Raw genomic sequence first — 25,011 nt, forward strand, 5'->3', positions numbered from 1 at the left:
GCATTGTCCCCAAAGGAAGAGTCTCTGAGTCTGTCTGTTTTCCCTCTCTCACATCAGCTAGGTTGGGTAGTCTTATTGCTGAGGGTTAGAAATAGAGAAATAAAAAGTGAAGATTTCAAATGTATTTTTCCCTGTGGATTATTGTTAAAACACCTCTTAAAAATAAAACTCAATAGAAGTAATAAATAATTTTTAGAATTTTATAGACAAATTTATGAAGATTTAAGAGGGATTAAAATTAATGTCCCTATTTACATACATTGTGAAATCTGGCCTTATTATTCTTGGGATCTGCTACATGTTTCTGTGGACCTCAGTTTCTCCTTCAAATATTTTCAAGATTCTGTGAAACTCCTGCATTCTGCAAAAATAGTGTGAATCAATCGATTTTAATTTTATTTTCTAAATTCTAAATGACAGTATCCTCCGAATACATGAATTATTTACATTTCATATATAGAATGTTGCCCTATAGATATCTACTTGAAACTTAGATATGAAGTAGGAGGAAAGGGCCTGGCCAGTGTGGTTCAGTGGTTGAGCATCAACCTATGAACCATAGGCCACAGTTCGATTCCCTGCCAGAGTTGCAGGCTCGATCCCCAGAAGGAAGTGTGCAGGAGGCAGCCGAACAATGATTCTCTCTCTTCATTGATATTTCTGTCTTTCTCTACTTCTCCTTTCCTCTCTGAAATCAATAAAAATAAAATAGGGATGGCAAGTTTTGTTGTTATCTCAACCTATCAAAGTGGTTATTAAAACACAAGTGCATGACATAGAATCTGTGAATTCAGAAACAGAAGGGAAGGCAAGAGGCAGAGGTTAAGAACTGGGGCACTGATTATGTGACATTCTTTCTCAGTTTCCTCATTAAATAAGGAGTGTAGTAGTCATCTGATAGGGTCATTGTGAGAATTATATGAGATAATGTACTTACATTAGGCCTGGCACCTACTAAGCAAGCAATAAATGTTAATTGCCATTATTGCTGTGGTTGTTACTGTTGTTGACTATAAGAAGCCTATCTGAGCACACTCCAAGTTGGGCTCAAGTGTGTGTGTATGTGTGTGTGTGTGTGACATAATTCCCTCATCCACCTTCATTTACTTTCCCTAGGTGGAAGGGGATAGGAAGTGAGGAAGAATTGTATCTTTACATTTCTTCTTTATTGCCTAAATTGTTTTACTTAAAAATTTTTTGTGTGTGTTGGCTGAAATTTTATGTTACAATTAAAAAACATTTAATTGATGGGGGAAAAAGACGTCAGCTTTTTCTTCCTTTTCTCCTATTCATTGATTGTGTGCCATGTGGAAGAGGCAGTTCTCTATCAGACTGGCACACTACATGAAGCAGCTTGGTTTGGGCAGGTTGCTTGACTTGTTAACTGACATGATCTTGTCTTACCCAATTCTCATTTATAGGATGAGAGTACATATAACAACAAAAGCAAAAGAACCCTCTCTTCTCCAAATGAGATCTCTAGTCACTTTTAATCATATGCATATACTTAGGGAGCAAATTAAAAATCATTTAAGATGCTCTCTTTTTTTTTTAAAGATGTCCCACTTTTATTTTGCTTTGAAAAACAATCTTGTTAAATATCACCTTCAAGATCATAATCATAACCTTAAGTGAAAGAGCACCTTTTCCTTTGGCCCATTTGCTCACGGTAGGCAATCTTCTTAGTGCTGAGTATTTTCTTTCAGCCTAAATGCTAAAAATTCCGTACTCAGTCATTAATAGGGATGACAGCTACAGTAGCATTCTACTTATGAATATTCATGATGTGAAATCCATAGCATTAATTACATTAATTTACATACCTGAATAAAAGTGAACCGTAAGTTATAGTGATAGCTGAGCCCAAAAAAGAACCCTTAGTAACCATATAGTGCTTTTTTTTTTTTTAAGTGCTATTTAATAAGGGTGGAGGCAACATTTCTTTCAAAAGGCATCTGGGCATTCATAGTTAGAGATGTTTTTAGCTAAGAATTAAAGCATAGTATAATCCTTCAGTTTTCATAGGATTTTGTAGGGCTTATAAACATTCTTTAAAGGAAGAGAGTATAAAGAAAACATGTGGTTGAACACAGGACAAACCTTTTATATGAAAAAGAGAATTAGTGGTTACTTGTCTCTTATTTGCGATTATAGCCCTTTTATTCTATGAGTTTTAATTCAACATACTCTGTTGAGAGGAGACATGATTGAAAATAATTCATACTATGTGAGAATGATGTTTATTTTCACCCAGTTTTGTTATTGATAAATTCTAACTTTGGGAAAAAGTTTTATGTGCATGTTTTTAGAAGTTAAAAACATATGCTGTGTGTTTAGTAAGTAGCATAACAATCACATTGATTTTAAAATATTATAAAATTTAAGTCAAAATGTTATTACTTAAATTTCTTCAAGCAATGTGATAGCAAACATCATCTTTACCTTGAAGATACAGACTGCATTTGTTTTTTAACTATTTTGTCTTTGAAACAGAGTATTAGAAATAACTGGTTAGCCTGGCCCATATGACTCAGTGGTTGAGTGTCGACCTATGAACCAGGAGGTCGCAGTTCAATTCCCAGTCAGTGTACATGCCTTAGTTGTGAGCTCCCTCGCCAATAGGGGGTGTGCAGGAGGCAGCTTATCAATGATTCTCTTTCATCATTGATATTTTTTCTCTCTCCCTTTCCCTTCTCTCTGAAGTCAATAAAAATATATTTTTAAAAAACAACAAGAAATAACAGGTTAGCCTCACTGTGTTTAGTCAACATATAAAAAAACTAACTGAAGCGTATTCAGAGGTTGTACAGATGAAAGCAGATCAAAGTAGACTAGTTTACCCTTTTCCTTCTAGATTTTAGGCACGGATTCCCTTTCCATTAAATTATTCTAATAAGAGTATCTAAACTTTTTTATTCTGTTTTAAAAACCTCATTTCAAGTTAATATTTTTCATTTTCTTTATAATAAAGCAAGTATTTTATTCTTTCATTTCAGACTGTTCAATACCTGCTATTTCATAATGAAAACATTAAAGAACAAGACTGATACACTAATATAGGCAACTTATTTCAGATTCTTTATGCTGTAGGATATCAATGAAATAGCATTCTGAATCACAACAGGATTTCCCCCTTTGCTTTATTATCATCGTAGATTTTAGGACAGTGGTTCTCAACCTGGCTACATAGCAGAATAATTTGAAATCTTTTAAAAATATATAAACCCCAGGCCCCAGGGATTTTTTTTTAAAGCCTCTTAGGTATTTTCTTTGTGCAGTTGGGGAATACATAGATCTAGGAGAGCAAATGCTCAATAGCTGAGGTCAGAAACACTACACTTAGCTAACGGTAGCCTCCATGGTTGAGCTGCAAAGCCAGAAATAAGACTCTGACTCTAGAAATAGTAGTTATTAAAGGTTTTCACTTTATCCCAAAAGAGAAGTCCTTGACATTGCTTTGCATAAAATCCTAATTATGTGATTTCTCCAGCCCTAACAGATGAGAGGTGGCAAAATCAAACTAGGAGGCTGTTGGTAGAAGAGGTAATAGCTGTCAGGCATGGGTGGATAGCACAGACAGCTGTGTCAGATCTTAATGCAGTAAGTGATGGACATATGAATATGATAACCTCCAATTGTTAGAGATGGTAGATTATGATCAATAGTCTCTGGTCTACAAATCAAGATAGTTTTTGTACATTTTAGAAAGGTTTAAAATTTTACCTTGGTTAATGTAAAGAAGGGGGGAAATGTTATACTTGAAATATTTATTCACTTCAGTAAAATGATAGTGTATTTCCCAGTAGCAGCAGATAAATGAGGCATTGATAGGTCTGTAAAAAAATGGGGGAAAGCAACGGTGTCTCTGGCTGGATATGGTTTTTCAATGCCAATAATACAGGTATGCATTTTAAAATCTTAAAATAGCTATTGTAGCTTTTTTGGTTTGCTGTATGTTTTTCCACTTTTTTTACATGTTTTCCTTTACCCCACAGCAATCTCATGGTTTGGGCAGGTCTGTCTGGCTCCAGATTGCCGAGTCTGCTTACAGATTCACTCTGGGCTCAGTTGCCGGAGGTGAGTGATGTGTCAGTGTGCTGTTTCAAGCTTGTGATCGTGTAATATTATCTCACTAGACCGGGACAGACCAGCAAAAGTGCAGTTCATTGTTCCTGTGGGTCACGGCTGCAGGGCTCTCTGAAGCGTTTTTTATTTTTTTACCTCTGATCAGAGGACTTGTCATAGCATGGCCATAGCCCCTCTGGCTCCAGTCTGTCTTTAGGACAAAACCTCTGTCATAATGTGAAAGTCTTGGCTGCAGTGCTGCACTCACTTTAATTATACTGGTTAAAGCCAGTACAAAGCAATGGAGAATAAGACTGTGTTTATGGTGTTGGGGGTGAGGGCAGGTAGGAAATCAAGATTTGGGGTACAAATCCCAGAACGTTATAAAATAAAACAACCTCTCAAAGTGATTCACTTTTGTTTCTCTACTTGTATTCTTTTCCTCTTCCCTTTTACTAGTTGAAGAATATCTGGACTTGTAGCTTATTTGCTAAAATGAACCTCTCTTCCCTGTTCCTGGGCAAAATTCAAGACTTTTTTTGTGTTGTTGTTTTTTTTCTTTCTGCCTAAATCTCTGCATAGAAATAGTGTAGAATCTAAAATTGCTTCTGATGATAAGAACATATCAGGTGTTTGTTTGGTTTTTTTTAACAAATTCTGTATGTAGGGGTAGGATTATATTGAGATTTGGTTTCAGTATTATGATTGTAACTAAGTTTAATATACCAAAATGCTTTAGCAAACTAAAATTTTAAGTTATAGTCACTTACGTGTACATATATAGTCATTTTAAGGAGTAACTGGTATATTTAAGCATTTAATGGGAAATATCAAGAAATATGTTGTTTTTAAAAATATGTTACGTATAATAGTTTAATGTTATAGAAAATTGAGTGTTGATTGTCTAATGTTGGTGATGACTTGAAAATCCACTGTAGTTGTTCTCTGAAGCAACTGTATTTATGGATCCAGTGTTTGCCAGCCTGTGCGGTTCAGCTGTGTATGGGAGGAAGAATAACGAAGTCTCTTGTGAGAAAGATACTGTTTTATTTTCTAGTCCTTTGAGATGAGATTTGTTGTCCTTATAGATTCCCCACTTACTTGTGCTCTCTTTTAAGCCTCAAAATTGTTTTATTTGTAGCTGTGGGAGCCACTGCAGTATATCCTATAGATCTGGTGAAGACCCGCATGCAAAACCAGCGTGGCACTGGCTCTGTGGTGGGAGAGCTGATGTACAAAAACAGCTTTGACTGTTTTAAGAAAGTCTTGCGTTATGAGGGCTTCTTTGGACTCTACCGGGGTGAGTAAGCAAATCTCAGCTGCAGAAGTTAGTGATTTTTATCTCACCAGAAGCAGGTTTTAACTCACTTGTTATGAAAACCAATGTGTAGCCTGCCCAGCCAGACTAGAGCTGTTTTTCTCTTTTTGAATTCCCATTGCTCATTCTCTTCTTACAGTTTTGTTGGTAACTAGCAATAGTAGTCTGCAAACAAGGTCTTCATTTCTTCTTCCTGCTATTTCTATTTCTCGGAATCCAAATCCTGTGTTTGTCCTATCATGGGTCTATGGTCACTGTGCTTTACAAACTAAGGCACATGTCTGCAGGTGGAATACAGTGGTGACCGCTAAGAAATAGAGAGCTTTTTTTCTCAAAGAGTGAGAGAGGAGAAATACGCCTCTTCTCTGAAGTAGAAACCAGGCTGCCACCTGGAGGTAAGTTTACCATCTATCCACTTGTTTCAACTGAAAGAAATATCAAATGTTTTGTCTCCTCCACGGAGACCATTCATAAGTCTTTCTCACTGAGTCATCTGAAGTTTAACAAAGAAGAAAAGAAAACCTTTTGGCTCCAAGTCTCATTTCTGTTCCTTTCCTCCCCATAGTTCAGAAGCACTGAGTGAAAGCAGAGAGATTTTCTTTTGCAGGAAACGTTACTATCACCTCTAGGCCAAGCACGGCGCTGTTGGCCTAGAGGCAGCAGCCCCATGCAGAATTCTCTTCACCCCGTCGGCTTTGTAAGAACTTGTTCTCTTTGGAGAGGGAACGACTTTCATGTACATGTTTTCACATTAGAATTTAGGGTTTCCTTTGGGAAGGAGATTAATTTTTTAATCCCTTTGGGCGCCACTTGGAATTCTTTGAAAATACACTCTACATACCTAAGTCCAGGGCATTTATGTAATTTACTGTACTTGTTTGTTTGCACACACAGTCTCATTAATCCCTAGCTCATTCTGAGCTCTGTTGAACTGTTTGGCTTAGAACCTCTTCCTTGGAAAGAAAGGCCAGGCCAAACAAAGCTTTATGTTCATGGACAGGAGAAAAACACCTCTGATTAGCATCATGTACAGACTTTCAGTGAAAAATCTAACTCTGATACACTTACTATGTGTGAAACAGAGGGTCATGAAGATGTTCATTTTTGGCATTATAAGAGAGTGTTCTGAAAACTAGGCTCAAATACCCTGCTCCTGAGAAGGAGTACAATTAATTTTGCTCAAATATTCAAACCTCTAGCCTCTTTAAATTCTCGATGTATACCAAGTATTCTGTGGAAGACTTGTGCATTGTCTGGAATCCAGATCTGTGCATACAAATGCTTGTTTTAAATGGTATTAAACCCTGCACCCCTACATATTATTTAACAGAGAATCTGAGGATTGAACGGTACTTAAGTTGTTTTCTTTCTTTGACATTTTCAATCTTTTTTTGTTGAATAATGACCTTTCTTCTTCCTTGGTATACTTAAAAAGACAATGTCCTGTATTTAAAACAGCTCTTCTCAACCTGTGGGTCGCAATCCCTTTGGCGGTCGAATGACCCTTTCACAGGGGTCGCTAAGACTGTCCTGCATATCAGATATTTACATTACAATTCATAACAGCAGCAACATTACAGTTATGAAGTAGCAACAAAAATAATTTTATGGTTGGGTCACAACATGAGGAACTGTATTTAAAGGGCCAGAAGGTTGAGAACCGCTGATTTAAAGGAACCTAGATATATACTAACGGTTTAGCTTTCTCAATGGATGGATGCTTACCGAAGATTTCATTTGTGAGAGATGGCATGTTAATTAAATGAGTCAGATATAGCAAGTTGTGTGTGGAGGAGGATGTGGAGGGGTTGTTAGTTTTATTCAGGATGCAAGCTGATAAAATCAGTCCTTAAATGAGAGTCTTGTATTAGGGAGAAGATTGTAGGAATCCTGTATGTGAACACTATGATTATTGAGATTGTCATATATTGCTTAGAACGGGTCCATTATTCTGTCAGATGATTGACAAAATTGTTGACAGATAAGCCTACATTTCATCGCAGGCAACAATGATAAAATGACATAAATCAGTACTTTATTAAAATTCCATGAGCCTTATTGAGGCTAGTTGTAAAACAAATACACATGCTGACATAGTTGTATGGGAGTCAGACTAAGAGAAATAGGGCCTGGTAATCATGAGGGTTAGAAAGTTAAGACTGCCATCTGCTGATTTATTCTTTTAAATCAGTCTGCAATCCATTAAAGGTGTGTGCAGATTTGTGTTTGTCATTGATAATTCAGTTTGACTGACAGTAGCCATATGTATGATTACTTGCTGGCTCTCAACTCATAGAAAATCACTCAGCAGTGTCCTCAAAGTAGGCTTAAGATCAGCAGTGAGCATGCAAACACATACATAACTACCCCTTGGCTGGGTGATTTAAAGGATATAAAATGTTTATTGTTAGCATCTTTAAAAATGTTTGCAAAAAATGTATGCTATCAATTTGGGTAATCTGTGTGCTTTGGAAAGCTGAGCCCTATGAATATCTACAGATGTTGAATTGTTTATGTATTTTTTTGTTTTCCAGTTTGCAGCCAGCCTGGGAAATTTAACTTTCTAAGAATAATAATTTCCTTTGTTTTAAGAGGATTCTTTTGAAATGTCTTAAGTTTGACATATATTAGTAAATAAGAATACAGTAGGCATGTGTTTTTGTTTGTAGAAGATACCGATTAAATGATACATAAAACTGTTTTTCTGTGCAGTTTTGGCTTCCCTTTAAATAAATGAGTACTGAATTCTAGGTTTCTCTGAAGAGAAAAATATGGGAGTTGGTGTTCTATAATGACCAAGCCATTGTATGCTATCCCATAGATAGCATCATTTGTGGCAAAATCTAGGTCTACTTAACAGCTTTGCAGAGCTTTTCCAAGCATACAACATTGGCTTCTCTAAAATGTCTGTGTTTGTATGCTGTTGGTTGTAAAGGGAGGGGATTTGTTACATTGTTGTTGGCAGTGTTCCAGCATAGAGAAGATCCAGAGGCTCCATTCCTTCCTCATGCGCTTTTTGGGAGGTGTTAGATAACTAGGCTTTAAAGGAAGCATGCTTAAGAGAAGGATTTACAGCTTCAAGAAAGCATAACATTATATTTGACATAAATAATTATTACATATGTATACAGAGTTTTTAAGATAATCCATTTTCCCCATTTTATTAAAAACCCTGAAATGTACTATGGGTAAGTAACATGGAGGAAACCATTTGTTTCTGGGCTTGTTTATTCATGTCTAGTACATCTATATTACTAACAATTCTCTCCATTTACCCAGGCCTGATACCACAACTTATAGGGGTTGCTCCAGAAAAGGCCATTAAACTGACTGTAAGTTTTTTTCCATTAAATTTATGTTGCCTGTTTAGATCAGCCGTGGGCAAACTACAGCCCGTGGGCCGGATCCGACCCGTTTGGAATGAATAAAACTAAAAAAATAAAAGACCGTACCCTTTTATGTAATGATGTTTACTTTGAATTTATATTAGTTCACACAAACACTTCATCCATGCTTTTGTTCCGGCCCTCCGGTACAGTTTAAGAACCCATTGTGGCCCTTGAGTCAAAAAGTTTGCCCACCCCTGGTTTAGATTATCATTAAGCCAAAATGAAAACTGATACTGCTGAGACTGACACACTATCAAGGCATTTGTAAAATTTTAAATTTATACGTAGACATTTGATAATTTTTCATCTTATGAGACAAATATTTTGTTGATTTGTAAAACCAATAACATACTAGTAGAGGAAATTATGGTTAACGGATGTTAACTCTGATTAACAGATGTTCTCTTTCTAATTAGGTTAATGATTTTGTTCGGGACAAATTCACCAAAAGAGATGGTTCCATTCCACTTTTTGCAGAAATCCTTGCTGGAGGTTGTGTACGTATTAATACTAGACATTTCCATGGCAAATATGTTCCTTTAACTTTCTTGCACATTAGATAGAATATCTGAGTGACATTCCCTCTGAACTTAAGGGATTCTAAGCAGATTTTCTCAGTGATCATGTGGGATGACTTTTAAATTTCAGTGCATAGTCTAACTCAGTGATGGCGAACCTATGACATGCATAGGTGACACGCGAACTCATTTTTTGGTTGATTTTTCTTTGTTAAATGGCGTTTAAATATATAAAATAAATATCAAAAATATAAGTCTTTGTTTTACTATGGTTGCAAATATCAAAAAATTTCTATATGTGAAACAGCACCAGAGTTAAGTTAGGGTTTTTCAAAATGCTGACACGCCGAGCTCAAAAGGTTCGCCATCACTGGTCTAACTGGTTTTGAGTGCAGAAAACAGGTAGTGTTTTATCAGCTCAGTTTCTTAAAAGCTCCTGAAACATTACCTTCCACACTTTTTGAAGTTCTAATTCTGATTCTTCTTAAATATCACAGTAAATAGTAGTAATGGAGAGAGTTACCATACATTTATATTGACTGTTACTGTAAGTATGAGATGATGGATTAATTGGGCCTTTATATTTAGGTGAAGTACTGAAGAAGCCACTGTAGTATATTTATAATTGTTCTTCTTTAGGGACAAGAGGATACAGCAAACAACCATAACTATGTTGAGGCTGTGAACAGTTCTGAACGCAGTGGTTCAGATTATATTTACTTAAGAGAGCACAAAGGTTTCTATCTAAAATGGGAGTGTGACATTGGATTTAGACCAATTCTCAAATCTAAGTATGCAGCTAAATTAATTTTATTTGTGGTGTTCATTTCATATTTGGCAATACATTATGTGATTTGTTTAAGACATACTTAGTCCATTTTGTCCCTGAAAACCTTAATAACTTTTAGTTGAATTAGCTGAAAATCTTGGCTACACCTTCCTCAGTTGCATGTGGAACCTGAGGTGATGAGGTCACTGACCTTTGTAGTTTTTAATTCAGAGAAGATGCCTTGAGCGTCAGAGAGAGGCTGCTCTGAATTCTCCTTGATGAGAGTTATCAGCCTGGCACATATGTGGGTCCTCACCTTTCTGTAACCAAAGTTCTTATGGAAGAGGTGGCTTAGTGTGTGTGCACACACACCTGCATGCATGCCCATGTTGAACATCTTTTCATGCATATGGCATTTATCTATCTGCATTTGTCTATTTCCTTTGGAGAAATGTATGTAGAATTTTTTTCCACATTTTTTTGTTTTGTTAATCCTCATCTGAGGATTTTTTTCCCCTATTGATTTTTCGTGAGAGTGGAAGGAAAGGGAAGAGACAGAGAGAGGAACATTTATGTGAGAGAGACATATTGATTGATTGCCTCCCACTTGTGCCCCAATCTGGACTGGGGGTCAAGCTTGCAACTGAGGTCATGCCCTTGATCAGAATTAAACCCAAGACCCTTCAGTCCTCGGGCCAATGTTCTAACCACTGAGCCAAACCAGATAGGGCTCTTTGTCCATTTTTAGTTGGGTTGTCTTTTATTATTGAGTTATAAGATTTCTTTATATATTGAGTCTCAGATCAGATTTTTTTTGCAAATATTTTTGTACTTTCCTGACTGTATCCTTTGAAGAATTGTACTTTGATTTTTTTGAAGTACAATTTATATTTTCTTTTGTTATTTGAGCTTTTGATGTTATATTTAAGAAATCATTGCCTAATCTAAGGTCATGACGATTTATACCTCTGTTTTCTTCTAAGAGTTATAGTTTTAGCTCTCACATTTAGGGCTTTGATCTTATATTCCACTAGAGACCTGGTACACGAATTCGTGCACAGGTGGGGTCCCTAGGCCTAGCTGGTGATCAGGGCTGATCAGGGCCGGACCAATTTGGGCCTGCCGGCCAGGGGAGAAAAACAGGGGGAGGGACCATGTGCCAATCAGGGCCTGCTGGCCAGGGGTTGAGGGACAGGGTGCAGCAGGTTGGCCGCAGACCCCAAGGAGGGAGCCGGCCCTCAGCCACCCTGGGAAAGGGGTTGCGTCCGCCACCACCCACCCCCGGTTCCCCGTCCCAGCCTGGGGACCAAAGGTTTCAGTGGAGTCGGGAGAGAAGGCAAAGGTCGCTGGATTGGGCGCAGAAGGAACAGGTGCCGCCGCCGCCAGCTGGCCACGGGAGGTTGGTTGTGGGAGCACACTGACCCAGTTGAGCATTTGCCCTCTGGTAGTCAGTGTGTGTCATAGCGACTGGTTGACCGGTCGTTCAGCCGTGCCGGTCATTTAGGCTTTTATATATATAGATTTTTTTAACCTTAATTTTTTAGGGTCTTTTGCCTTAACCAGAGATATTACCAAATGACAGTTTAATTATTGACAACATTTTGGTATATTTCCTTCTAATGTTTCTATATACATGCTTGTGTGCATGTGTATGTGTGTATGCATACACATGCTCACACACAAACATTCCTTTTTAAGCCAGATGGAAGTTTTGTTCAATCTGACTTTCTGATTGCAAATGAAAGCTACTCTCCATTTCTGAGGTCAGCAGGGAGTCACAATGGAACTTCTCACTCTAGAAATACAATATAACCTTTGGGAACAGGAGTATAAACAGAGTGCGCATTTTCAAATTTTGAATCTTCATTGTGAACATTAAACTCTTGTTTTATGTCTCTATCAAAACCTTCCCAAGAGACTGTCAAACACAGGGAAGGTAGGAGAGGGTGGGGATAAGGAGGAGAGATCAAAGGACTTGTATGCATGCAATAAGTATAACCAATGGACACAGACACCGGGGGGTGAAGGCATGAGTGGGGGGTGGGGAGGCAATGAGGGGATAAGGACACATATAAAATACCTTAATCAATAAAGAAAATAAAAACAAACAAAACTTCCCAAGGAGGACTTACTAGTTCAGAATTTATCATAATTTAGATGTGCTAACGAAAGGTTTTTTGAGTCTATAAATTGCACTTTAGGTTTAGTAATTGCTTGACCTTCCTTTAGGTGGGGATGGGTAAGAGTGTGTGTGTGTGTGTGTGTGTGTGTGTGTGTGTGTGTGTGTGCATGTGCAGTTACTGAGTAAATACCTGTTATGGATGTTGTTTGATTAATATGTATGTACTAACAAGTTTAAAATAATTTTTTCTCGCCGAAACCGGTTTGGCTCAGTGGATAGAGCGTCAGCTTGCGGACTGAAGGGTCCCAGTTTCGATTCCGGTCAAGGGCATGTACCTGGGTTGCGGGCACATCCCCAGTAGGAGATGTGCAGGAGGCAGCTAATCGATGTTTCTCTCACATCGATGTTTCTAACTCTCTATCTCTCTCCCTTCCTCTCTGTAAAAAATCAATAAAATATATTTAAAAAAATAAATAAAATAAAATAATTTTTTCTCATTGGTAAGTCATTCTTATCAGGCTGTTTTTATTTTTCTATTAGAAAGTCTCTCTCTATATGTATAAAGACATATATATATTCACACATATTACATGTCCACATCACACAAATATAATTGAGGGGGTTTTTTTGTTTTTGTTTTTTGCTTTTTTAAAATATATTTCATTGATTTTTACAGAGAGGAAGGGAGAGAAGTAGAGAGTTAGACACTTTGATGAGAGAGAAACATCAATCAGCTGACTCCTGCACACTCCCCACTGGGGATGTGCCCGCAACCAAGGTACATGCCCTTGACCGGAATTGAACCCGGGACCCCTGAGTCTGCAGACCAACACTCTATTCACTGAGCCAAACCGGCCAGGGCTTGAGTTTTTACTATATCTGTTATGGGCAAGAATAATATTTTAATGTCAAGTTAGAATTTTTTAAGTACTTTAAAATGCACTATTGTCACTGATATGAAATATGTAGATGGAGAACAGTGGCTCAGAAAGGCTAATTCTCTCACCCCATCACACAGTTAATATATGCTGCAGGTTTCATGTGAGTCCAAATATTTTTATTTTAAGACCAACTCTTTTTATTCTGTAATGCTCTCTTGGAGAATTAAATCAGGGCCTTGTCCATGTATCAAAATAAACCTAGATGAACCTATTCAACTTTGTACCAGCTTTTTTTTCTTCCCTTTTTATTATATGGGTATCCTATATAATAAAATGCTAATATGCAAATTGTCCCCTCAACTGGGAGTTCAAATGAGAGTTTGACCAGGGGGTGGGGCCTGCCTGCCAACTGCCCATGGCCCCTCCCCCCGGCTAGCCCTGCCCAATTGGCCCTAATCGGGGCGGGCCAGCCAGAACCCACTCATGCACAAATTTGTTCACCGGGCCTCTAGTATATATAATAAAAATTTAACATACCTGAATATATATACATATGTATTAATTTAGTTACAATTAATGTACCAAAATGTACAGATCTTAGATGTCAGTCTTCTCAATGAGTTTTAACAATTGTATACACCCATGAAGTCACCACCCAAAACAAGATAAAGAACATTTTACACCAGAAGATTCATTCATGCCTTTTCCCAGACAATCACTCCTCCCCTCCCCCAGGTACCACTGTTCGGATTTCTGCCACCAGTTTTGTTTCTTCTCAGATTTCATATACGTGGAATCGTACAAAATGTGTTCTTTCGTTGTTGACAGAATTTTGCTTAACAGTATTTTCAAGTCATATGCTTTCATTTTTCATGGATGAATATCTAAGAGTGTAATAAAGTAGATGTATTTTCAGTTTGAAAGAAACTGCTGGTTGGTTTTTTGAAGTGAGTGGACCATTTTAGAGTCTCATCAGTAGTGTATTCAATTATTCCACAACCTCACCGAAGTCACCAATGTTTCATGTTCTTAGTTGGGTTTTTTAAAAAAATTTTAGTCGTTCTAATTGGTGGGAAATGATATCTTATTGTGGTTTTAATTTGCATTTCCCTAAAGCCTAAAGATATTAAGCATCCTTTCATGTGCTTATTGGCTATTCATACATCTTTTTTTGTGAAGTATCTGTTCAGGTCTTCTGCCTATTTTTCATTGTTATTCTTATTTTTTATTGTTGACTTGTAGTTCTTTAATACATCATAGAGACAGTACTTTGCAAATATAGGTGCTATCAATATTCTTCCCAGGCTATGACCTGTTTCTTAATTACCTTAATGGTGTCAGTTATGTTTAGATATACCTGTTCACTTAAGTGGGGAAAAATGTAATATCTTTTCAGGTCAACAGAGCAGAAAGTTTGAAAGTCTAAATGGCCTGACCTATATATTTTTTCTAAACATCTCTCTGGTATCTGTTTTAATGTTTAATTCTAACTAGAGCACTTACCTGACTGGTCCCATTACCTCTTTGGAGAATGTATACTTCTGAATGGATAGAAGTCATAAAACTCCAAATGTATTTATTGCTCAGCAAAGGGCTAGTGTAAATCCATCACATTGCAGGTGTTTCCTTAGCCCTGTGTGAACTTAGCTTCCTGAAGAACTGACCCCTTCCCCTGGTGCCTTGCTTTCAGTTTGCATGGTGCTCTTCAATTAGCGCACAAGAGCTCTGTTAGGGAGAAGGGCAGTTGTTAGGATCTCTGTTGTCATATTAAGAAACCAAGAATTGGAAAGGTTATGACCTATCCAAGGTTACCAAATTAATGGCAATAGAGGTCAACAGTCTTGCAAACCTGGACTCTTTCTACTCTATTGCTTCTTCCTTCCATTCTACCCAACACACCACCCCAGTTGGGTGCAGCAAGAAGTCCACTTGGAGCTTTTACTAACCCTGGGAGCCAAGGTTTATAGCTGGCCCGCCTCCTCAGCAAGCTGAGCTGTCACATCTCTGAAGAGTTGTTTGGAAATAGTTTCTCCAGCTCCCATCCCAGGAATACATGTCCCAACTGTATGCTTAAATACTTATCTGAACACACATACGTATGCACACAAGTTGAAAGTCCATTTATGTCAAATGTCTTGTCATAGGTATATAGGAATTTTAATGCTTCCTTTACCCCAGTTAGGAGTACGTGTAGTTTTATCTACTCATATCCTAATACCCTGGCATGTATCATCACTCAGCAATGAGCAAATTGCAGTTTATTCCCTTTAAACTATCATTATCCTAAACGATTGTAGAAAGAACCACAGCATTTCCCACGGCTTTATAAAAGTCTGAGAATGTTTTGGTTGATGGTGTGTGATGCAGTCACTGTTGGTTCCTATTCCTCTTTGGCAGTCCTAGTGACAGCTGATTCTATGACTTTGGTTCATTTTCTGGTTATTTTAATTTTACTTTATTGTTGAATCTGGTTAAGTGCACATATTTTGTACATCTGTTCAAGGAGCTGGTGTGGCTTTAAATTGAAGTTAAAATTTTCATCAGTCTCTGTAAGGGAAGGCTTTGTAATGAATTGTTCAGACATTTTGTGGTTGGAGGGAAGTAGTTGCAGACTATAGGAGACAACAGATCAAAGAAGGAAGTAAACAGGGGGCTTGGCACAGGCAGGGCCAGGTCGCCAGCCTCTTTGTGGACTGTGCCCTGGAGTGGGATTGTGAGGGCAGGAAGGTGAACAGGCCTAATCCTGTGTGCAGCCCCGTGGCCTCAGGCACAGCAGACGTGTGGTGACATCTCAATATTGCATTCTTTCCCTCCTTGCTTTTGCTGTCAGCTTTAGTTGGTTTATTTCCTCATTAAAAAAAAAAAGTGACTCTAAAGTAAATGGAAGTTTCTCCATTTTTCCATTTCTGTTGTATATAGGTAACCTTCATTCAAAATGAATTTGTTCCCTATATTGTGTCATTTGTATTTCAGTTTTAAACAAACAAATGACAATTTAATACTGAAAAATAAAAACATCTAAGTCAGTTTTAATATTAAGGCTTGCCTCTCCTCAAAAATATAAGCAATAATTTGAAGAGGGAAATTTAGCAGTTAGAGAATTAAAAGCTAATTTGGTGATTTGGTGAGTGAAAAAAAAAACTCACCAAAGGTATTGTGCAGATTGGTATGTTATCTATATAAGCATCGGTACCAGAAGCGGCAAGATGTCAAATTAAACAGTGTTCATTTAAGACATGTGGCTGTGTTATCAGGATGCTTTAATATGAAATTTTATATATCGGTGTCTATTTCAAATCACTAGCTATATTGGACTAGATTTTGTTGATCATATATACAGAGGTAGATAAGCTTTCTAAAAAAAAATTATTGGAACCCTCATTCACTGCTGGTGGGAATGTAAATTGGCACAGCCACTATGGAAAACAGTATGGAGGTTCCTCAAAAAATTAAGAATAGAGTCACCGTATGACCCAGCATTCCCTCTTCTGGGTGTATACCTGAAAATTTTAAAAACATTTATTTGCAAAGATATATGCACCCCTCTGTTCATTACAGCATTATTCATGGTTGCCAAGATGCAGATGTTTTTTTAAAGCTTTGTATCCACAGATAACTGGCATTAACTGTGCTTTTTTTTTTTAAGCATTCAAAGTACATAAATTACTAAATTTACCACAGGGAAGAATGTATGAGAGAGGACCTAGTCTCTAAAACAGGGGTCCTCAAACTACGGCCTGCGGGCCACAGCCAAATACAAATATTGTTCCCATTTTGTTTTTTTACTTCAAAATAAGATATGTGCAGTGTGCATAGGAATTTGTTCATAGTTTTTTTTTTAAAACTATAGTCCAGCCCTCTAACAGTCTGAGGGACAGTGAACTGGCCCCCTGTTTAAAAAGTTTGAGTACCCCTGTTCTAAAAGAAGCTACTGATTCTAAAACCAGTTCTGTTTCTTATTTTCTGGGAGGTTTTTCAGTTTGGTTTGGTTTGGGGGTAGTTAATACATTAGTTTAATTCAGAATTTAAAAGATACAGTGGTGCTTTGAAAATTCTTTCTCCCAGCTACTATTTCTCTTTTCAGGAGGCAACCAATGTTTTCATGTCTAAGCCATTCTGATTTTAACAAATTTCGGTAAATTTTGACATATTTGTGATCAATGCATACCTAATATTTTATGTTCTGTTTATGTCATTGGCACAATTATATTACCCAATCTTTTTATTTGATTAAGAGCATTTAATTGTTTCTACTTAACTCATATTGGGTATTTACATTTTTTTCTGTTTAATTTTGTTGCTTTCAAAATAGCAAACATTAGCATCTTTATAAAATTACTGGTACTTCTTTTTATTGAAAAGCTACCATATTTTTATTTCACAATTTCACACTTCTGAAATTTTGTATATTCAGTGTTGATATTTGCTGTAAGCAGTGTGTTGTTGTTTTTTTCTGTGAAAAGCTGTTATTAAATGAATGATACCATTTATAATCAATAGAGTCTGAAATAGAGGAGAAATGATAATTTTCTTGTATTTCTCAGAGAGGAAATACTAAGTTAAGGATGTACTAACATTATTATAATCCTATTTATGTTACTAGATTTCTTAGCAGAGTGATTAAGTTAATTGAAGATTTTATTCCCCTCCCCCCTCTTGAATTTAGTATGTATGAGATAGAGACCAATATCAGAGTTTAAAAAAGGAGAGTGCATATTTGCCATATAGGTTTCCCTTTAAGTGTTATATTCAAAGTTTAAGACAAATTGCAATCTTTATTTTTTCTAAAATTATCCGGTATTTCTGGGTAATATTTGCCTACATATTCCTAGGCCTACTATAGAATGTTTTTAAAAATGTGTATTAACTTTTAAAACATATACATACTATGCATTGTTAGCAGTTTTTCTCCTTCAAGTGTAGTAGAGCACATAGGTGTGACACACTTGTGGATGTGTGCCTTGCTGCCTGCTCACTTGTAGTTTCGTTCTGTGGTTCTGTCCAGTGCACTGTTGGCTCTTAGTATGTGTTCTGGATAACAAGTCTTCAAAGCATACGACAGTTAGTGTGTTTGTTTTAAAATGTAGTCATTTCCTTCTCTTAATTGTACTGTTCTTATAAGAAGCCTGTTACACTCGGAAAGAAATTTGAAGAGTTGTTAAAGGAGTGCAAATCTCAGTAAACTGGCAATTGATTCCAAAAAGGGTCTGTGAGAGAAGGGGAGGAGGAAACGGGTGGGGAATGCTGGTTGGAGTGCTACTGCTCTGCGGGATAATTTACTAATGATGAAAGCCACAAAAGGGCTTTACATTTACTTAAACATAATATCCACATGTGGCGACAGGAGTCAACATTGTCTGGTGCTGGCAAATTTGGGGGATTATAATAAAAATTTGTGTTTCTATTATTTTTTAATCTGCTTTAGTTTAGAACATAAAGTACATTTCCCCAAAGATAGTCTTTGCAACCATTATTTCAATAAGAGATTTCAAGGAAGTAGCAAACTTTTTCAATTGGTTTGGTCTTTAATACTAGCTACAGGAGCAATTATTTGTATTATCATGTTAACATAATTTTTCACCCAGCAATCCTTTTGAAAGTATTGTTTGCTTAGATTCAAACATTGCAATGTTTCTTCCTGCCTGTAGTGCAACAGATTAAAAAATACACAGGCAAATGAACATGTAAAACTGTGTCAGTCAGTCACCCGGGGACCTATGTGCGAGTGGTCTGCATTGTGTGAGTTGGGAGTTGCACAAAACCCAGAGAGAGATAGCAAAAAGGGGATTAGGGCCCTGGGGAATCCAGGACAATAAGCTTCCCACGAAGGGGGAAAGAATCTAGTGTCAGTGTTGGCAGTTGTGGATGTTTATGGGGGTAAAGGGTCAGGATTGGAACTGGAGTAGTTGGGGGTTTATAGCCCCAGGCCAGTTAGGAGAATGGGCTGGGACTTGTTTGTGCCCCTTGGAAGGAGGTCTGGGAGGGTTGTGATATTTAGAAAAGTGAACATGAATGTGAGTGAAGATAGAATGGATTTACAATGTCCCAATGAGGCATACATTTCCTGTTGCACACTTGATATGCTATTGCAGTGAAGTTATGATTATATAATACTAGAGGCCCAGTGCACAAAATTTGTGCTCGGGAAGGCGGAGGGTGTCCCCCAGCGCCCTTTTGCCATCTGGGACCCCTCGGGGAGGGTCCCTAGGCCTGGCCGGCAATCAGAGCCTATCAGGGCTTTCCTTCCCCTGCCTGCCAGCAGCTGGCCCCGCCCCCGCCACTGCCACTGCTTGCCATCTGTGTGGCGCTGATTCCCCTTTCCCCTCCACCAGTCGCCTCCTTCTGTGGGGCAATGGCTCGCTGGCCCCGCATACCTGCCACAGCGCCACCAGCCAGCTGACCTGGACCTCCCTCTGTGGCCGCCAGCCCGGTGGCCCGGGCCTCCCTCTGCAGGATGATCAATCGCAGGGCTTCGCAATGGATCGCATCGCACCCGCCTTGGCTGGCCTGGTGCCAGTGCGTGTCATATTGTGGTCATCTGGAAGGTCATCTGGACAGTGTTCTGCTGTTCGGTCATTTGGTCGATTTGCGTATTATGCCTTTATAATAGTAAAAGCATCATATGCTAATTAGACCAGATAGCTGAATGATCTTCCGGACATCCTTCCTGTCAACCTTCGGACAAAGCTGGGGCTGCGAGGGCCAAGGCAGCCACCACGGCTTGCCCTGCAAGGGCTGAGGCAAGCCACTGCATCTGTGAGGGCCAAGGCCCTTGCAAGATTTTTGTGCATCGAGCCTCTAGTTATAGATAATTAGGTAAATACTAGAGGCCTAGTGCATGAAATCGCGCAGCCCCACCCACCCGCTTACTCCTTGCTGTGCTCGCAGCCCCGCCCCCCCACGCATGCCCTGCAGTGCTCTTGCCCTGCCCACCTGCGTGTGCCCTGCCCATCCATGTGCACCTCGCTGTGCCTGCCATGCCATGCCTGCCCTGCCTGCCCTCCGGCTGCCAGCCTTGCTGCAATCGGAGCCTGTGGGCCGTGGGGGAGGGATGAGAGCGGCTCCATGCATCTCCTGGTGACAGGTCATTAGAGCCACTGGCCTTTTTATAATATAGGTGGTTATGAGTATAAAATGTAAATAGCTACAGGTGAAATGAAGCTGTGCAAAGGAGACTTTTTTCACTTCATGAATAGAGATATGTATTTAAGTTTTTATAAGTGTATTCATTTTTATATATCCATGTACATATACATTCTTTCTTTCTTACAGAAACCAGAAAAGGAGTTGGTAACAGTTTTGTTAAACATTCCTTTTTTCCCCTCTACTAGTTAACGGATTTCAGATACAAATACCCTTTCATTATCCAAGTTCAGATCTCTGCCAGGCACTAGAGATGTGGATGTGGCTTTGATTCGCCTGTGTTGTACTCATGGGAATTGGGTGTTCCATTTCCCAGCTCTGCCTTGAAGAATTTTTCTGGTTTTGTGTTGAAATAATATTGAAATTTCCTTACTAAATTCTCTCCTTTTGTGTGGGCATTGCTGTGTAGAGATTTGCTCAGGATAATACGGTTTAGAATTTGAACCAGAAGAGACTTCCCCTTTCACTAAGGCACCTCCCATGGGGCTACGTTGTGTTACTTGTTCTACAGCCCAAGGAAGTGGAGGCAGGTGGCTGAGCTAAACAAAGTGGATGGTTGCTGAGATGAGGAAAGAAACTATTGTAGATCCAAATTTTTGCTCCAGTTCATAAGAGACACAAAGCATCTCTTGCCCTCTCATCGGAGCTCCCCACTGCCACATCTGGCTTCACTTTTGGGTTCAAATGAGTATTAGTTTTGCCATTTTGTATATAGCTGGGCTGACCCTGGAAAGACTGGTCTGAGAAACACCTGACATTTCAAGTACAAACAAGCCATAAATTGGCTTGAGCAGTTTGGGACCATCCCTGTGAACTGGCCAAAGCGCCGTCCTCTTGTTTCCTGGTGAAGAGGGAGACGTAAAGTGGTACGACTTGGAGGCTTTTCTGGATTTTTTCTTGTTACACTGCCAGTCGGGCTCTGATTTGGAAATCTGCTTCTCTCTCCTCCCTTGCCTGCAGGCTGGCGGCTCTCAGGTCATCTTTACCAACCCACTGGAGATAGTAAAGATTCGGCTGCAGGTAGCGGGGGAGATCACCACAGGACCCAGGGTCAGTGCCCTCAACGTGCTCCGCGACCTGGGACTTTTTGGTTTGTATAAGGTGGGTAGCTTCCCTCTGGTTATCTCAACAGAAAGGTTGTGATAGACTCCATAGAAATGTGAAAGAAAGTGGAAACCAGACCTCCTCCCCCCAAATGGGAAAGCTGTCTGGTCCAGCAGGGTAGCTCCTGGAGGAGAAAATCAAACAAAAGGGAAATCAGGACGCGTGCATCAGAGGCAGAGGCCATAAGCGCACGGCTCCTGGTGTCACCCTCAGGCTCCTGTGAGCTGCTGGCAGGGCCGGGCTGCCGACCGCTGGCTGCGGCTCACAGCCTCTGATTGGACGATGGGTTTGGGAAAAGTTTCTTTGGTGCTGTCTTTGGCTGGTTTAGGACTTCAAGATGGTCTTATGTTTATTTTGAGTCTGAGTTATCTCTATTGTTATCTTCCCAGTAGGAGCTTCTCTTTGTCTTAATAATTTGACCACAGTGAAACAGTAGTTGACTTTGGTAGGATTCGGGCCTTTAAGAAGTTAAGTGGTGGGATTTGTCAATAATGAATTCCATTAAAAAAATAGAGTGTATTGTACTTTAGCAAAATGCCAGTCAACAGATTCCTTCCCTGCAGGTATACTTATTCCCATTATTACAGATCAGATGTAATGGAGCAGAAGCTGTTACTCTTCTTAAACAAGGAAGAGTATTTCATTTCATTCTTTTGCCTGTTATAAGGGAGGGAATACGTAAACTTAGCTGCTATAGACAACCGAGTTTCCACAGCATCTGACTTATTTATAGATCCATCACTGCCAAAACGTGTCAGTTGGCTTCTGGAGCAGCAAATTAGAAATGAGAAATTCTGTGGATTAGACTCATACAGCTACAGGGCTCTTAGGAGACCAGTAAAGCAGTGATGCCTATCTTGAGTTTTGTACACATTCTGTCCCTTCACCCCCAATTCCCATCCTTTTGGAATTCCCTTTGACACTGAATTCATTAATATTATTTCTCTTTGTATCATCCTTCAGAGAGTCCCTAGAATTAAAAAAATATTTTAAAAAATATTTTAGGTGTCTTTTTCTGTTGTTGCTATTAATTCTCAACTGAGGATATTTTTTCCATTGATTTTTAGAGAGAGTGGAAAGGAGGGAAGGCGAGGGGGTGGGGGAGGAGAGGGAGGAGAGAGAGAAGGAGAGAGAAAGAGAGAAAGAAAGAGAAGGAAGGAAGGAAGGAAGGAAGGAAGGAAGGAAGGAAGGAAGGAAGGAAGGAAGGAAGAAAAAGAAAGAAAGAAAGAAAAGAAAGAAAGAGAAAGAAAGAAAGAAAGAAAGAAAGAAAGAAAGAGAAAAGAAAGAAAAGAAAAGAAAGAAAGAAGAAAGGAAAGGGAAGAAAGAAAGACACATCAATTGGTTGTCTCCGCACATGCCCAGGGGTCAAACCTGCTACCTAAGTATGTGCCCTTGACCAGGAATCAAACCTACGACCCTTAAATGAATGGGTGGACACTCTAACCATTAAGCAGCACTGGCCAGGGCCAATTTAGGTGTCTTTTAAAAATAACCATTAACGGCCTGGCCAGTGGCTCAGTGGTTGAGCGTCAACCAATGAACCAGGATGTCATGGTTCAATTTCCCAGTCAGGGCACATGCCCAGGTTGCAGGCTCAACCCTTGGTATGGAGCATGCAGAAAGCAGCCAATCAATGGTTCTCTTTCATCATTGATGTTTCTTTCTCTCTCCCCCTCTCCTTTCCTCTCTGAAATCAATAAAACTACATTTTTAAAAATAGCCATTAGGGAAACAAGTACCAGAGTTGGACTATTCGCCTGGCTCGGTAAAGCCCTGGGCAGTAGAACATGTGTGACCAAGTCACTAACAGACTGTCCCTGGTGGCTTTCTCCTCCCATGGAAACTTCCTGCTAAAATATTTTGTCTGGGCCCCCCAGTCCTGTGCTATTTAGGACATGGGGAAAAGGAACATTGGTGGTTTCTTCCCCCTTCCTTTCCCACTGCCACTGCCTATAGCTTCTTAACTGGCTTTCAGGGGCTCTAGCTGATGTGGATTGAATTGGTAATTTATTAGTTTTGGCACTGCCTTTGCTGGTTGCTTTGGAATCAAGCTATGAATATTACGTCTCCAAGTCTATTCCCCTGCCACCTCCACCTCCAACCCCATCAAAGCCAAACAGGACAACCCAGGAGGTTTGAGAATTGAATTTTTATTAACCTTAAAAACTGTATCTGTACTGGAAATGCCAAAAAATTCTTAGTTGTCAAAATGATGTTATTGTCTAGTTTACTAGCTCTAGAACTCCAGAATCCACCAGTCTTTCTCAAGCTCTGAGTCATGTATGCTTCTCTATGCCGCACCGGTTCAGTTCTCCCCACCTCCCTTCCACATCAATCCCAGTGCTGTCTGAGGGACACCTCAGGCTTGTCACCTTGTGGACATTCACACTCTGTTTATACAACTGTTTTGCTCTGTTTCCTCACTGTGTGACAGGGTGCCAAAGCGTGTTTCCTCCGAGACATTCCCTTCTCCGCCATCTATTTTCCTGTTTATGCTCACTGCAAACTACTTCTGGCTGATGAAAACGGACGCGTGGGAGGTGCAAATCTCCTTGCAGCTGGAGCCATGGCAGGTAACGCAGTTATTTTTTAAGCCTAAGACCCCCCCTCCCCCGCCCCCCATTCTCCTTACGAAGCACAGAATCTGTGTGTGCTTTCCCCCTTTATTTCTGGAAGGGTTATTGTTCGTATCTGACTTAGTTTAAATATGATCGTTTTTACTCCTTTGTGGGATGTGCTGCAATTCTGATGAGAGTTAATTACATTTGCATAATGTGGATAAACAGCTTAATGCAGCTTAGCAACTTGGAGCCAAATTAGATCTGCCCATCTAAATTGGGCTTTCATCATTATCGTGTTTCTTAGCCTTCTGTGCCCCTCAAACTTTGGGTGCAGCCAAGCTAAGTGTTAAGGTGGAGAAGTTCTTTACCAAACCATTGCTTTTATCTTAAAGCTGTTCCTGTTTCTTCTGCCATCATCCTTAGACCAGAGTAAGCAGTGCTTCCCCAGAAAACCACCTTGTCCTTGATGGGCATCTCTTCTCTGCCTCTTAATACTTTCTGTCTTTTATTAATGGTGGCTTGTATAATTTTGTCCTCTGTGCTAGACTGGGAGCTCCTTGAGGGCAGAGGTTTTGTTCTGTTCACCCTTGCCTTCCCTATGAGGCCAGCATGGTAATCTAGACATATAAAAGGCTACATGTCCGACCGACCATCCTTTTGACCAACTGACCGACTGGCCGGCACATGTGACACACACTGGCAGTTTAAAAATAAACGTTGATTTGTGCATGTGCGATACATATAAAGCTCTCACTGGCACCAATCGCACGTGTGTTTTACTTTTATAATACTATATTATATGCACTATTTTGACATATAATTTTTTACAGTAACAGAATTACCACAGGAATCTTCTAATGAATTTCCTTTCAATGTGCACGAATCCGTGCACAGGGCCACTAGTAATATAATAAATGCTATTGGAAAAAATGAAAACCTTCATCTTGTCTAAGATACCAAATTGGACACAGAAGAGATTCATCTGAAAGAGGAGCCTGAAAAACGCAGGAGGTGCCAAGATGCTTCCCTCTGACCTCATGGGTCCAGGCTTCCTCCTGCTGTGAGGAGCTGACTGTGATAGAAGGGGAGTACCCGGCTTCCCCGCTGCACCAGGAATGACAGGAAGGAAAGGGCACGTGCT

At 39.4% G+C, this 25,011-nt stretch overlaps 1 protein-coding gene across 5 annotated transcripts in view; it reads left to right on the forward strand.

The window, feature by feature from the left end:
- Window positions 1-25,011, forward strand: part of SLC25A12 (solute carrier family 25 (aspartate/glutamate carrier), member 12) — a 171,559-nt gene that overhangs the window by 142,070 nt on the left and 4,478 nt on the right. For all 5 annotated transcript variants that reach the window (XM_015561985.1, XM_006760630.2, XM_006760629.2 and 2 more), the window contains 6 exons: window positions 3,996-4,077; window positions 5,207-5,365; window positions 8,663-8,715; window positions 9,189-9,269; window positions 21,166-21,306; window positions 23,744-23,882. In XM_015561985.1, the coding sequence (XP_015417471.1) occupies window positions 3,996-4,077; window positions 5,207-5,365; window positions 8,663-8,715; window positions 9,189-9,269; window positions 21,166-21,306; window positions 23,744-23,882 (655 nt within the window). The remainder of the gene's footprint in view (window positions 1-3,995; window positions 4,078-5,206; window positions 5,366-8,662; window positions 8,716-9,188; window positions 9,270-21,165; window positions 21,307-23,743; window positions 23,883-25,011) is intronic.

The sequence above is a fragment of the Myotis davidii genome, unplaced genomic scaffold (genome assembly GCF_000327345.1).
Source record: "Myotis davidii unplaced genomic scaffold, ASM32734v1 scaffold370, whole genome shotgun sequence".
Classification (NCBI taxonomy): Eukaryota; Metazoa; Chordata; class Mammalia; order Chiroptera; family Vespertilionidae; genus Myotis; species Myotis davidii.